The sequence below is a fragment of the Drosophila subpulchrella genome, chromosome 3L (assembly GCF_014743375.2).
Source record: "Drosophila subpulchrella strain 33 F10 #4 breed RU33 chromosome 3L, RU_Dsub_v1.1 Primary Assembly, whole genome shotgun sequence".
In the NCBI taxonomy this organism is placed as follows: Eukaryota; Metazoa; Arthropoda; class Insecta; order Diptera; family Drosophilidae; genus Drosophila; species Drosophila subpulchrella.
In genome coordinates this window covers 20,095,882-20,109,171 of record NC_050612.1, presented here as the reverse complement: position 1 = coordinate 20,109,171, position 13,290 = coordinate 20,095,882, and the positions used below count along the sequence as shown (strand labels likewise).

At 41.9% G+C, this 13,290-nt stretch overlaps 2 protein-coding genes across 2 annotated transcripts; one reads left to right on the top strand and one right to left on the bottom strand.

Annotated features, from left to right (window-relative positions):
- Nucleotides 1-275: 275 nt before the first annotated feature.
- On the top strand, nucleotides 276-3,562 carry LOC119554819 (probable serine hydrolase). Its single transcript, XM_037865892.1, has 2 exons — nucleotides 276-519; nucleotides 2,308-3,562. The coding sequence occupies exons 1-2, from the start codon at nucleotides 469-471 to the stop codon at nucleotides 3,352-3,354; spliced, it is 1,098 nt and encodes a 365-aa protein (XP_037721820.1). The 5' UTR covers nucleotides 276-468; the 3' UTR covers nucleotides 3,355-3,562.
- A 1,805-nt stretch (nucleotides 3,563-5,367) lies between these two features.
- Nucleotides 5,368-7,414, bottom strand: LOC119554001. The gene is made up of 3 exons (XM_037864708.1): nucleotides 7,300-7,414; nucleotides 6,988-7,233; nucleotides 5,368-6,521 (listed from the first exon to the last, which is right to left on the bottom strand). Exons 1-3 carry the CDS (start codon nucleotides 7,370-7,372, stop codon nucleotides 5,368-5,370), a joined length of 1,473 nt encoding a protein of 490 aa, XP_037720636.1. The 5' UTR covers nucleotides 7,373-7,414.
- Nucleotides 7,415-13,290: the final 5,876 nt, after the last annotated feature.

Genomic DNA, 13,290 nt, shown 5'->3' with positions numbered 1-13,290 from the left:
TAAGAGACGCTATCGTTACACTGAAAAGCTTTCTCCCCTCTCACTTACTCTTGCTCTATATAGCAATCAAATAATGACTAAGCATTTAGCTAACCCTAAAAAGCTCTCGATCGATCCGTTTAGTTGAGCTCTCTCTATATAGTCTCTTTATCGGCTATGCGCCAGTTCTCTTACCCCAGTACCATACCATCTCCCGATTTTTGGTTTGGAAACCCCGCTGATTAAAGTTCAGTCTCAGTTAGGATTTAATCGACTTCTCTGGCGAATAACGATTTAGTTTTGTTTACGCCCTGCTGGCGGGCACTTCTCTTCGTCTGGTTCTCTCTAGTATTCCACTAATTTAGTTAATATAATATAAAAATAGAAAAGTTTTCCCAAACACACGTTGTGTATATATTTACCGGCACAGCGTGTGTCGGATTTAGTGGGTAGATTGTGTCATTTACGACGGACAGATAGCCAACGAAAATGACATCGAAATCTGAAGGTGGAAATAAGCACATTGAGCCCCATGAACAGGTAATTATATGGAGTCGATGGATTGGAACCGTGGGGCGTCTGTCATAAACAGTTATGAGACCTTATACCGTTATATGACCCCGTTATCGGGCTAAACACATAGACTCCCATGAAAATCCAACGATCAAACACGTCTCAGCTATGCCTTTGCTTTTACATATTTATTTTACCTTTGAACGGAATTGCATTCTTATCGCCTTGGACTCTTCGAACTGATAAGATTCCCGTTAAAGCGGAATCAAAGTCAATGTCTACTCGGAGCCATCAGCTACCGGTGGAATGTTGTTTCGGTTCAGTGCTTACGGTAGCAAAAACTTTGGCATAAACCACTCAAAGTGACCCAAAAAAAGTGTTGATAATTGCCTCATATCATAAAGATATTGATCTGGGTGTGTAAATATAAAGTACTGATATGGGTAAAATATAAACCTTTTAATTTTCTAATATAGCCTTCGTTCACTTTAAAGCTAAAGGTTATTTATTATCTTAAAATTAACTTAGATTATCTGTATCCTTAAGATTTGGAATCCAAAAACATATTCATTTTTCGATACCTCTTTTTTTTCTGTGCACACTAATGGGAAGAAATTAGGTATTCTTCGATTATCTAGCTCATTAGGCGTTCATCAAACTGTCGGCAGGGTGTTATAAAAGTTCTCCATTGTGTATCATCCTCCCCCTGCCCTTAAAAAAATTTCGTCACACTTGAAAGTGCTTGGCGCTAATTTTCAAGTTGAGCGACCGAACTAAACTGAAAGCGGAAAAAAGTTTTTCCTGCGGTGGCAAACTACGAAAATCCATTTGTTGGAACTTTGCGGAGTTTGCATGTGCAGCATCAGTCAATTGCAGTGGATACACAATCGCTTATCGATTGGAGCTGAAACAAAGGAAAAACTAGATGATAAATTGTAGCCCCGTCAGCTAGTGGCACTGCGGGGCCTCTTGTCCATCAATTGACACCTGGTCCCGGTCCGAAAAACTCGACCAGTTGTCAACCGCTTCAACTTTTTCGACCAAACCAATTGATCAAATCGCTCGAGGATGGGGAAGTACGCACCAGTACGCATCGGCGGAGATAAATGGTATGGCCATATGACACGGGTCTCCAAAGAGGAATAAAAGAGCCACTCCCCTGACGATAATGAGCCACGCTTTGGTGAAAATGTCTGATGATAAAAAAACTTCTCTGTTATATTAAAATTTTTTAAAAACCAATTGTTAAATATAAAGGGTATCGAGGTATCTCACTCACATTGAAACTAAACATTCCCAAAATGGACTTTGGGAAATGCCATTGGCCATGGGCGAATCCTCATCCCCCGCTAACCCGAAAACCCTACTAAGCCAACTGGTCGACAGCAGGCCGAAAGCAACTACCAAGTTGCCCACTGGCAATTAACAGCTAACAAGCAGGACAAACCCCCGCTCTTTGGCACCCCCCTTCATAGCCAACTTTTTTATACTCCTCCAACTTTGACTCGTTTTTCTACACAGAGAAAAATAATTTTCCAGTGAATTTCCAAAGGTTAATGATTCAATTTAAGTATTAATAATAATTTTTAAGGCAACTGTTTAGAAATATGTATTTTTGTGATAATATTAATAATTACGGCCATATAACACCTCTTCTTTCTTATCAATCAATTTACATAAGGGTTTATTACTTTTTAAAATCATATTCAGAAACTATAAACTATATCAGTATAAGTATTATACATTTTTGTATAAAATAGTTTTATTTAAGTGAATATCTATAATGATGGCTAATTCTTTCTCTGTGCATTTCAGGAGCCCATGGACGTGCGCATCGACATGCCGTGGGGCTACGTGGTGGGCAGGTGGTTCGGCAACCGGCAGGTACGACCCATCCTGGCGCTGCACGGCTGGCTGGACAACCTGGGCACGTGGGACAAACTGCTGCCCCTGCTGCCAAAGCACCTGGGAGTGCTGTGCATCGACCTGCCCGGCCACGGGTACTCCTCGAAGCTGCCCGAGGGGATTGCCTACCACTTCGTGGACTACCTGTGCGTGATCCTGCGCGTGATGGAGGAGTACGGCTGGCCGAAGGTGTCCCTGATGGCCCACTCGATGAGCGCCATGCTGTGCTTCATCTTCGCCTCCCTCTATCCTCACCGCACCGACCTGCTGGTCAGCATAGATATAGTAAAGACCCGATATCGGAAGCCCGCTTCGCAGATCGACTACCTGCGCACCAACATCGAGGGCTATATGGTGGAGGATGAGCGATTCGCGAATGCCAAGAGGCAGGAGCCTCCGGCCTACACCTACGCCGAGCTGGAACAGGTCCTGCACAAGGGTTCCGACTACTCGGTGGAGCTGGAGAACTGCCACCACATCCTGGAGCGCAACATCAGTCGATCCACCAAGTTTCCGGCCAAGTTCTTCTTCTCTCGCGATGGCCGCTGCAAATATTACACCGAGTTCCATACGAGTCCGCCCTTTGCCGCCGAATTGGCCAGGACCATCAAGAATGTGCCCTATTGCGTGATCAAGGGTTCCGAGTCCAACTTCATAGACGAGCAGAGCGACGAGGTCATTGGCATCCTAAGGGAGAACAATCCGCACTTCGAACTCCACGAGGTGCAGGGCACCCACCACGTGCACCTCAACAATGCCGCTGGAGTGGCGGCCATCATCAATCCCTTTATCCTGCGGCACAGACCTCCGCAACTGGAGAACTGGACTGTCGACGAGGTGGATGGTGGTGGGGATGGGGATGGGAATGGAGATCTGCCCGAGGTGGTCAAGGAATTCAAGTTGGCCGTGGAGGACTCAGAAAACGTCAAGCGGAGGAAGAGAAAAAGCAACCTCTAGCTGCTGCCAGCATCTCTGAGTCAGCAGCGCGATGAGAACTGATACTGATAGATACTGATTTCATTATGCCCATGTGATGCTTCGTTAAAGCCTTCAAGTTCTAGAAAAATAGCTTAGTCAATTATACGATATTATAAGGGTTTAAGCTTGATGTTTGTTTGCGCCAAGTACTATTATTTGTTTAATAAAATAATTTTTATAATTTAAAGGAAAATAAGGGTGCTTATACCAAGTCTTGCCCAAAAGGCCTTTAATTAAATGCGATTTTCGATTCAGAAAAAACCTATTACATATTTTTTTGCCTTAGACTCCTTACTTCATTTGCTATCACTGTTCAACAATTAAAAGTGCAATCATATTCAGAAAAACCATTTAACCAATAAAGCTTATGTCATCTGCAGTGAATTTGCCCCATATTTTAAAGCAATTTAAAAAGAAATTCTTTTTGAGTGTGTGTTGAATTACGTACAGCTTTTTATCTCTCTTAACCCCTGACCGCACAACATATTGAAAGTCTCCTAAAACCACAAAACCCAAATCGGTTTAAATAATTTTTCTCATTTATTTTCCCTCTTACGGGTTTTTGTGCACCCATTTGGGTTGCGCACCTTTTTCGATCAATCAATTTTCGGTTAGCCATTTAATTTCGCTTTAATCTTCTGGGGCTACAGTTCATTGGCCACTTCATTAGTGATAAGGGGATCGGAACTGCCCGGGGTTCCCATTTCGACCATCCCGATATCCCGATGCAGTGAAAACAAAGGAGGTGCCGGCATCCACTTAAAACAATGGTAAGGCAAAAACAAAGGAGCGTGGTGGAGAGTCCGGAACGGAGGCTATATATGCTGTATATACGTGGATATCCCTCGATTGGGGGGACTTCCAGCGGGGCCGGAAGGTATGCGGCACTCTAAACAGGCGAGCGGATGGAAAAACAGTGAAATCGAACCGAAAACCCAATGGATGGTTGGGTTCTGAAAACAGGGAAGTCCTGCGGGTTCGGCGAGGGGGTGGATCAGGATCCCCTGCGGACCGGCGAGGCTTGAAAAAATAAACAAATTTAACGCTTTTATTGCCATTGCACGTTGCGGCGGCGGCGGATGCTCCGGTTTTTGGGCTCTCCGGTTCTTCGATTCTCTACGTAAATTAAATTAGGTAGAACCGGAAAATTTCACCCAGCAGCACGCACACACACAGCCGCGATGCGATTACGCTCTTTCCGTCGTTACGAAATTGATAGCGGATATAAATGTTTAATGTCTTGGCAATAAAAATTCAGACTAAAGAAGCGCAGGCCGAAGAAGTCGACTGATAAGGCGACTTTATGATAAATTCAGTTTGCGGTTTACGCACAATTTAATTTGCTTAAAAATCAATAAAAATCATTAACGTTGCCCGGCGGCCGCCCAGCTTTGTGTTTCCAAGCCTTTTTCAGTCCGATTTTATTTCTTTTGAGTTGCGGTTATCATAATGCGCGCTCATAAATAATTAATAATCTCTGGAAAAGGCTTGTTACAAGGCAACGGATTTATCAGCACCTGCAGCTTATGAAGGTTTTATGGTAAAAAGATAAAAAAAAACTTTGTGGGGAAATTAGCTTGCAGATAAATGAAGTGTATGTTTGGTTTTTCATCTTTGAATTTAAGGTATTTATTTAATGGAAAAGGACTTAAGTGTATTAGTGGTTATCTTTTGCTACTTCTGGAAACAAATGTAATTAGGAAATAAACAGAGAAAAAAAGAAAATATATTTGAGATTATCTCAAATATTCAGTATTCTACAGTAATGGGAAAGTGTAACAGGGAACATATAAATATAAGCTTAAAAATTTAATAATTGTATTTATTTATTCTGAAGTGCTGCTAAATCATAACCAAATTTTCTCTAGTGTTTACAGACGATGAAGATAAATAGCAGAGGAAACCCTTTGACAACGCCACTGGGATTGAGTAATGATGGGGGTAGATAAAACACGAACAAGTGCGGGGTGTTTGAAGCTCAGCACTTTATTATCAGAACCTGTCGCCCTTGTGGTTGTCCGTGATGTCACTCCCGCTGATCGGGTACTGCTGGAATACCCGGCTCCTGCCCAGCTGGACGGATTCCAGCTGATTGGCGGGCTTGTTGTGGGCCAGGAAGTGGTTGGTGTGCCAGAACTGGGTCTGTTCGGGGGGCAGGGACTGCCGTCGAATGCCCAGCAGGCGGTTGCGTACGTCCACCAAACTGGCGGAGTGGGGCTGAAGCCACTGAACCACCGGAATGGCCAGGGCAGTGAGTACTAGTGTGATGATGCTTACAATGAGTAGGGCAATCCAAGAGTCCCCTGCGATGGATTCATATTTGGAGCCCTCCAGCACGGCCAGTTGCAGGATGAATCCCGTGGCCAGGGCCAACTCTGTATAGAGGAAGGGTGAGCACTCCAGCAGCCAGTGGATGCCCTGACTCGAAAGCACTCCCATGGTGACATATATCAAACAAAGGAACAGGAAACAGTGCTCCGACTGCTCATCGTTGTAAATGCACAGCAGAGCCACTACCAAGGTCATCTGAATGAGTCCAAAGAGCAGATAGACCAACTTGGGGGTGTATCTCATGAGGAACAGGGCTCCAAAACTGTTGCCAGCCGAGTACAGAACAAAGGGTATATAGAGCTGGGTCCTCTGCAGATAGCCCACAGTGCTGCTCCACATCAGCTGCATGTAGGTGGGTGAGAACAGGAGACAGCTCTTCTGCAGATACACCAGGGATCCTCCCAGGATCAGCACCAACCACTGCCTGCTCTCCTCCAGCTGATAGTCCCTTCTGTCCACAAACTGGGCCAGAACCGCCTGACGCGGCAGGAAGACCATCTTCTCCTCGTTCAGTAGATTAAACACCAAATCCCTGGATTCCTTATAGTTAAGGCAGCCCGTGTGATGCAGCAGCTCGTTTAGACAAACCAGGCAGAGTAAGAGCAGGTTAATTCCCAGAGCAATTAATCCGCATCGTTGTGGTTCCATCTCGTTGAACACCACAAATCCGGTGGCCATTCCTCCGGCATATAATGAGTTGGCCAGGGCAACTCTCGATGGCCTTGATCCCGAGGCATCGCAGCGCAGGCTCACGTAACTGAATCCGGCCAAGTACTGTACACTCAGGCCCACGAAGATGAAGTAGTAGCTAACAGCTGGGGAATAAAATGTAAATTAAAATGTATATAAAATATTTGTTTAGAAATCACTGAGCTAATACAATTTGTTCGGCATTTTTACATTTTTCATTAGCATCTGTTATAACCGTTTTAGTTTAATTACTAAAATCTTACTTTAAGCTTTAGCAATAAAAAACAAACTAAACTTACAAACTATATACGTTCTTCGATAAAAATCTTTATGACCTAGTCATGGTAACCTTGAAAGAATATATTTTAAGAGAGTAATTTCTCAAAGTTGAAAAAGCAATAAAAATGCATGGTGAATAATGACAATAATAACAAAGGCCTTAATGTCTCAACAAATTAAAAAAAAGTCATTGAAATATAATACTTGTAGTATGAGGTTTCTCTCATGCAGATGTCTCTCCTTTTTATAAACAGCCTCAACCACATTCATGTAACTTCTGTTATCAGACTTGGAATTCCATTGATTACTCACCCAACTGTTTAGTCAGCATGAAGCAGCTTCCCATCAGTGAGCAGAGCAGCCCATAGAACATGATATAGTAGTGATCGTAGCTGTACTGCTGCCTCTTGTGTTTCCTGAGGGTCCAGCCCAGGGTCAAGGCCAAGGCCACGACCCCGCCCACCAGGGCGTACCAATGGGGCCAGAGGTTATCGTACACATAAGCCGACTTGGCATAGTAACCCAAGGAGAAGCCACTGGCCCACAAACAGCCAAGGACTAGAAAGTGGAAAAATCAAAGGGAAAATAAGTGCTGAAATAAATTGAGCTCAGAACTTGACTCACCCAACAAATCCGGCAGCGACAACATGGCCAAGAAACGCTTCCACACGTTATCCACCTTCGAAGGCAGCTTCATTCAGCTGGAAATTTACGTCACATCTACTCCAAACGGGAATCGAAGTCGAAATGGAGATGCATTCGAGGTTCGGTACCATTTCCACAGGCGGTTATCATCACTCGATACCCGATAGCACATCTTGTTGCGAATGTCTCCAAGGGAGTGGATAAGATAAGAGCCCAGGGAACAAGCGACAGCCTAATTAAACGCAGAAGATGATGATGATTGGCCCCAGAAACCCAAAGAAGAGGGACAAAGAATCTCAGAGATAGCAAAGTGACTCTCCAAACTTTCAGAAGTTAGTTAGAGCTGAGAATATCAACTTATTTATAGTTATAACTAAGAAAGAAAAGCTATATTTAGTTGTCGGAGATAAATTAACTTCAACTAGGGGACCAAAACCTAATTTACCACATACACAAAACACTCCACTAGCATCAGTGATAACAACTTTGATAGCATTATAATAAATCATGATAGCTACAAATTAATATCATATGTTCTCCGATTACATCAAGCACTGCACACATGTTTGGTTAATAATTTCCTTATCACATTGACACTATTTCTCATTTCTGTCTACTGACGTTATTTATAACATCAAATATTTCAAGAGGTGAACAATAGATTTGCGCAACAAAATGATATGGGGGAGTTGGGGTATAAAAACAATCGTACGATTTATGATAATTTTGATAGCATCATAATTAATTGCTTTTAATTGCTTTTTTTTAACACAATTAATCAGCTTATATATTATGGATAAATTATATTATTTTGTAAGTGCTAAAGTGATTAAGTATACATTTGTTTTTTAATTGGTTCGATGTTCCTCGTCCCTCCTGGATTTTCACCTATCCATCTATGTAGTATTCCCTGTTGGCCACAACTAACCCAAATTAACCTCTCCCAGCCTGACATACTTTCCACTTTTCCACCTCGTAAAAGTCAGGTACTCCCGCCCCGAGAGAAGACCCATCCACCCCTGTATCTACCACTCTCTCTATGCATCCTCATCTAAAACCCGACGTTAAGTGCATTCTTATTTACCACAAGCCCAAAAGCATGCTACACATTTTTGTGTGTTTTGTTGGGTGCCCGGGGCTTTATACAGATGGTATTCGTACATCCTTACCCCTACTCATCCTCGTTCTCATCCTAAAACCCCAACCTCTTCACCTGGGGCAGCATCACGCTAATTAGTTGAAGTTGTGTTGCAAGTGTTGCAGTTAATTGACTTTTGACGACCCGCTGTCCTCTTCGGAGGTTGGGAATCTCGACATGGACGCGGATGGGGGAGGATGAGGAGGAGCTCGGAAAATCCTCGGTTTACCAGATAGCTTTTTATGTGAGGGATTTTTTCTAGCTTGCTGCATTTTTTTGTACTATCTGGGCAAAGGATTTTCACTAAAGTTCACTGGGATTTACTTTTCGAGACGCTTATGAATTCAATGAAGCAAACACTAAGCTGCCTCTCAGCACTGCTCCTTTGGCCCTCGGAAAAGTGTTGCCTTTTCGAGAACGCCCGGGGCCAACTGTCTCGCTTTTCCGCTTTTCCATCCATCCTTTTGCAGTCTTAGCTTCTGATTCTCCTTCTGCTGCTTCGACTGCTTAACAAGATTTGCGCTGTAATTACGCATTAAATAAGTCCGGGGAATGCAGTCCGCTCGCTACTCCTTATAAACACTTCACGTCTTGGGCCATAAAACTAAACACATTGTGCGGCCATAATAATAAATTCTGTTCAGCGGCAGCTGCAAGCTGCAGCCAGCGTAAATAATAGCAAATGAAATTATTTTCTAATGGCCAAGAATCGACCGTTTGATGGCTAGTAATATAATTTAAGCACCGCCATGGGAGATAGTGATGGGAAGGGATTGATTTCAGCCGTTAAATACTCTGGAATTGGCTTAAATTAGCGAGTAAATGGGAAAGCTCATATCATTGAGACTAATGAATACCAATTTTCCTGTTCATTAAGTTAGGTTGCAATTGTAATCGTAAAGTCTTGCGTAAAACCAAAATTGCACAAATTACTCTATTTTATCTATAACATATTAAAAATATTTTTGTTTCCACACTTTAATATTTAAGATATAAAATCTTTTAAAAATCAATTTGTTTAGATTTACTTTTAGTCTTTTTTATTTAATAATAAGAAATTGTTTTAATTTTTAAAGCAATATTTTAAAAGATACCAATTTTTATTTCTAAGGGTGCCCAAAAGTAGGCAACAGAAAATATATATATATATTTTATGTAAAATCAATAGAGTACAGTTTTGGAAACAGTACCTACCCGACCTCACATACCCAGTGATACCCCGTGGCCATCGCTTGCAACAACTGCGATGACGACGACAACAACCGGGCAAAGTGCATTTAATTTCGCTGAAGCGGCCACTTAGTGGCCCTCGACAAGGCGGAGGAGCAGGAGGTGGAGCCGGAGGCGGAGGAAGTGCCTCCTTCCGTTGCATAAATTAAATTAAAGCTGCGCCAGTGAGCCACGGAACCGCCGCACAACAATTACTCAGCGGGCAAACGCCTAAATCATGTTGCACAGCCCGCTGGCTCGCCCCTATCGCCCTCACCCCTGACCTTCAGACGTTTGCAAATGTGTAAACATTTTTCAGAGGCACCACTCCCGCACAAAGCCACCCGCTTTCACCCACTTTCACCCATTTGACCAGGCCAAAAGCTACCACCTACGAGGCGTGCTCTCCATGTGTCACAGATACTTTGCACTGATTTATGCAAATTGCCTGCGGGCAGGGCGGTCGGTGGGGGGAAATCATGAAAAATCGTTAATTGTGCAAAGTGCTGGACGTTTTTCATTAAAGTTTTCCCCCCACTTTCCTCCCATTGGACACACATGCGGAAAAGGGGGGTCGGAAAGGCGCCTTTCGCCTGACTCTCAGCAATTATGTAAATTTTTAAGAGTGCAGCAAAAGTTAATGCTGCTTGCTGCATATTTGCATTAAAATTGATGCACTTTAAAGCATTCGGCTGCAAGTCAAGGAAAAAGCATTATTCCACTACCCTTTTTCTAGTAGAAGTATAACGATTTTGCAAAAAGAAGTAAGAACAAAATCAGTAGGCTTTTTTGGACTCACTTGTAGGTGTCTTAAAGTAGGCTACAATATAATTTAAGCTCAGAATATAATAAATTCATTCACTGCATACTTTTAGACAATTTTAATGACATTTTATTGTTAAACTATTGTGTAGAATTCTTCACATATAGGTAGGTGTTACAAAATTATAATACACGACATTGAATAATAAATGTTAATACCAAAGCATTTATACTAAATATTAAAGATCATAAACTGGTTTTTGAAAAATGGTTTGTTCAATCCTAACTTTCTTTAAAATTTAAAAACTCATCTAATTATCCTGTAAGGCATCCACCAAGTCGTTGTTTTTTTCACAGTATTCAATTTCATTTCCCAGTCGTTGTTGGTTTTGCTGGTCTTATCGCCGACCATTTTTGTTTCAGCAATAATTTTATGCAATGCAGCTGCAACAAAGTGCATTTTAAATGTCTGCCTCATGCGATTTGTGTGTTAATTTTTCATGAGTCAGCAGCTGAAGTTGATGGCCAACTAGGGGTCAAAATTAAAGGGAACATGAAGCTGATTAAGCTAATCCTTTGATCCTGCTGACGATTGAGAAAACTGAGCCAAAGTCGCCTATTCATTAGCTTTCAATTAAAATGTAGCTTCAGCGAAGAAAAGCAAACAGGAAAGTTCAGTTCCGCGACATGACCTCATCTATTATTAACCAGGAAAGTATATTTTTTTATCGCCCCTTCTTTGTTAGCCCACTTTAATTTCCTCCTCATTTTTCCGCTGCTGGCTAGCCTTTAATCAAACAACAGGCTATGAATAATTTCATGACTGAAAATTATTTTTATCTAAACAATGTCTGTCTAAGAAGAGCGTGGAAAGTCAGCGCAATTACTCAAGTTCAACGAGTTCCATGAAAGTTATTAGCCAATTCGAGGCAATCATAAAGCAGCAGGCGGCCAGAGGGAGATAGACAGATGGATAGATAGAAAGGGAGGGGTATACAAGAGGAGAGAGAGATAGACACTGGGAAAGAGACAGAGACAGCGATAACGACTGGCTGCAGCTTTTATTTGCCAACAGATAAGATTTATGCAACCATCAAAAGCGATAGGTAGTTTTTGTAGCCCCATGTATTCTTCCTCGTACACCTAACGAAATTTCTTTAATATTAAAATGATGCCAAAAAAATTGTATAACTTTAGGAATATAATTTGTTATACTTTCAATTTGTTCAATGAAAATATAGAAATGATAACATGGTTTCTTTAAAAAAACTCTTGTTTTAGGATTTAAATTCGATCGAAATTCAAATATTATGAATGGTTTCGGAACTCCTTTGACTTTGAGTATTTTACAAAAATTTGTTGCCAATACTTAAACCTGTTTTTCTCAGTCCATCATCGTGTGTCACAGCTAAAGTTTAATAAACAAGAGGGGCTGTAAAAGAGTGACAGGAGGTGTACATGTGATGAAACAAAAAACCGAACTACCGGCCATCCAGGGGACATAAAAAAGGTTATGAAGCGGGGGCGAGGAAAAACCTATGTTGGAAGTGTACCACATCCTAGCTTCAAATTCTCCACTTTTTCTAGACTTTTTATGCAGCTCTATAAATAAAGCAATAACATCATTTTGAAGTATCTCATTACGGGCTACGGCAGTCATGAGTGCGCCGTTGCCATTTTTTACGACTGAAACACATTCTCACTGGCGTACTTCTGGCCAAGAGGAAAGTTCGAGATGAAAGCCAAGACGAGCTGCCATTTATGCAAAACTTTTCCCTCCACTCACTTTCCGGCAATTAGTTTTTTTCTCCTCCCAGAGACCGCACACATTAGAGATATATCCGCAGGGCCCGTTTCCCACACTTCATTCTCGTTTTTGGGCCATCAAAATGATGGTCAACTATCAAATGGCCAGGCACACATTTGCACAGCTGCCGCAATTAGCACGTTTCACACATTGATTTCTGGTCCAAGGAAACCCGGGGAAACCACCACCCAATTGCCATGTGCCAGTTGCGGAAGGCAAGTCGAAACTTGAGTGGGCCAAGTGATGTGATGGGTTATTAAAATACTTTGCCCCCTTCCCAGCATCCCCCTTATAATTATTAATTATGTAGTAAGTCGAATGGATGGACATTTTCTGAGCCCGGATTCTATTTGGCTTTGGGATTGGGATTCCACTCGACCACTCCACTTACGGCCAAGAAAGTCGGTAAGGAGATGGGACTTGAGATGGACCAGCGGAAGCTCATTTGGCATTTAAAGTAACGCTGGCAGGATGAGGACGGCAAAGGAAATTCGAGCGCCAAAGAAGAAGACTGTCTCTGCCCGGAAATGAACATTTAAAGTTGTGTATTATTCAGGATTAAATTAAAAGCAAATTGAGGGGAAACTAGTATATTTGGGGTTTGATTTCAGGGGTTTTAGACGAAATATATTTGTAAGGTTCGTATTTTTGATAAATTTAAAGACTTTAAGTTTATTTAGGTTCATCTTAAATAACATATTAAGCTAAAAAAGATCGAAAATTGCAAAAGGCTCTTGTCGCACAACTTTTATAAAAATCTGTTCAGCAAAATGGCATCACTTCCTGTGCTTCTTAATGTCCTATCTGCCGTTTTCCATTTACCAGACCGCCCAAAGGACTTTTTACCACTCCCTAAATGAACTTCTTGTCTCAATTCAAACATATTCCATTCGCTTCCGCCTCTCATCCTCGTGGCTCCTTCCTGACATTATTATTGTCATTCGGCTTTGCCGCTCCTCATAGTCGTACAACATCTCAGAAATTTGCATAAAATTTCAATTTTGTTTATTTTATATTTATAGTCCCCGGAACAATAATGTCCAAAGAGAAGTGC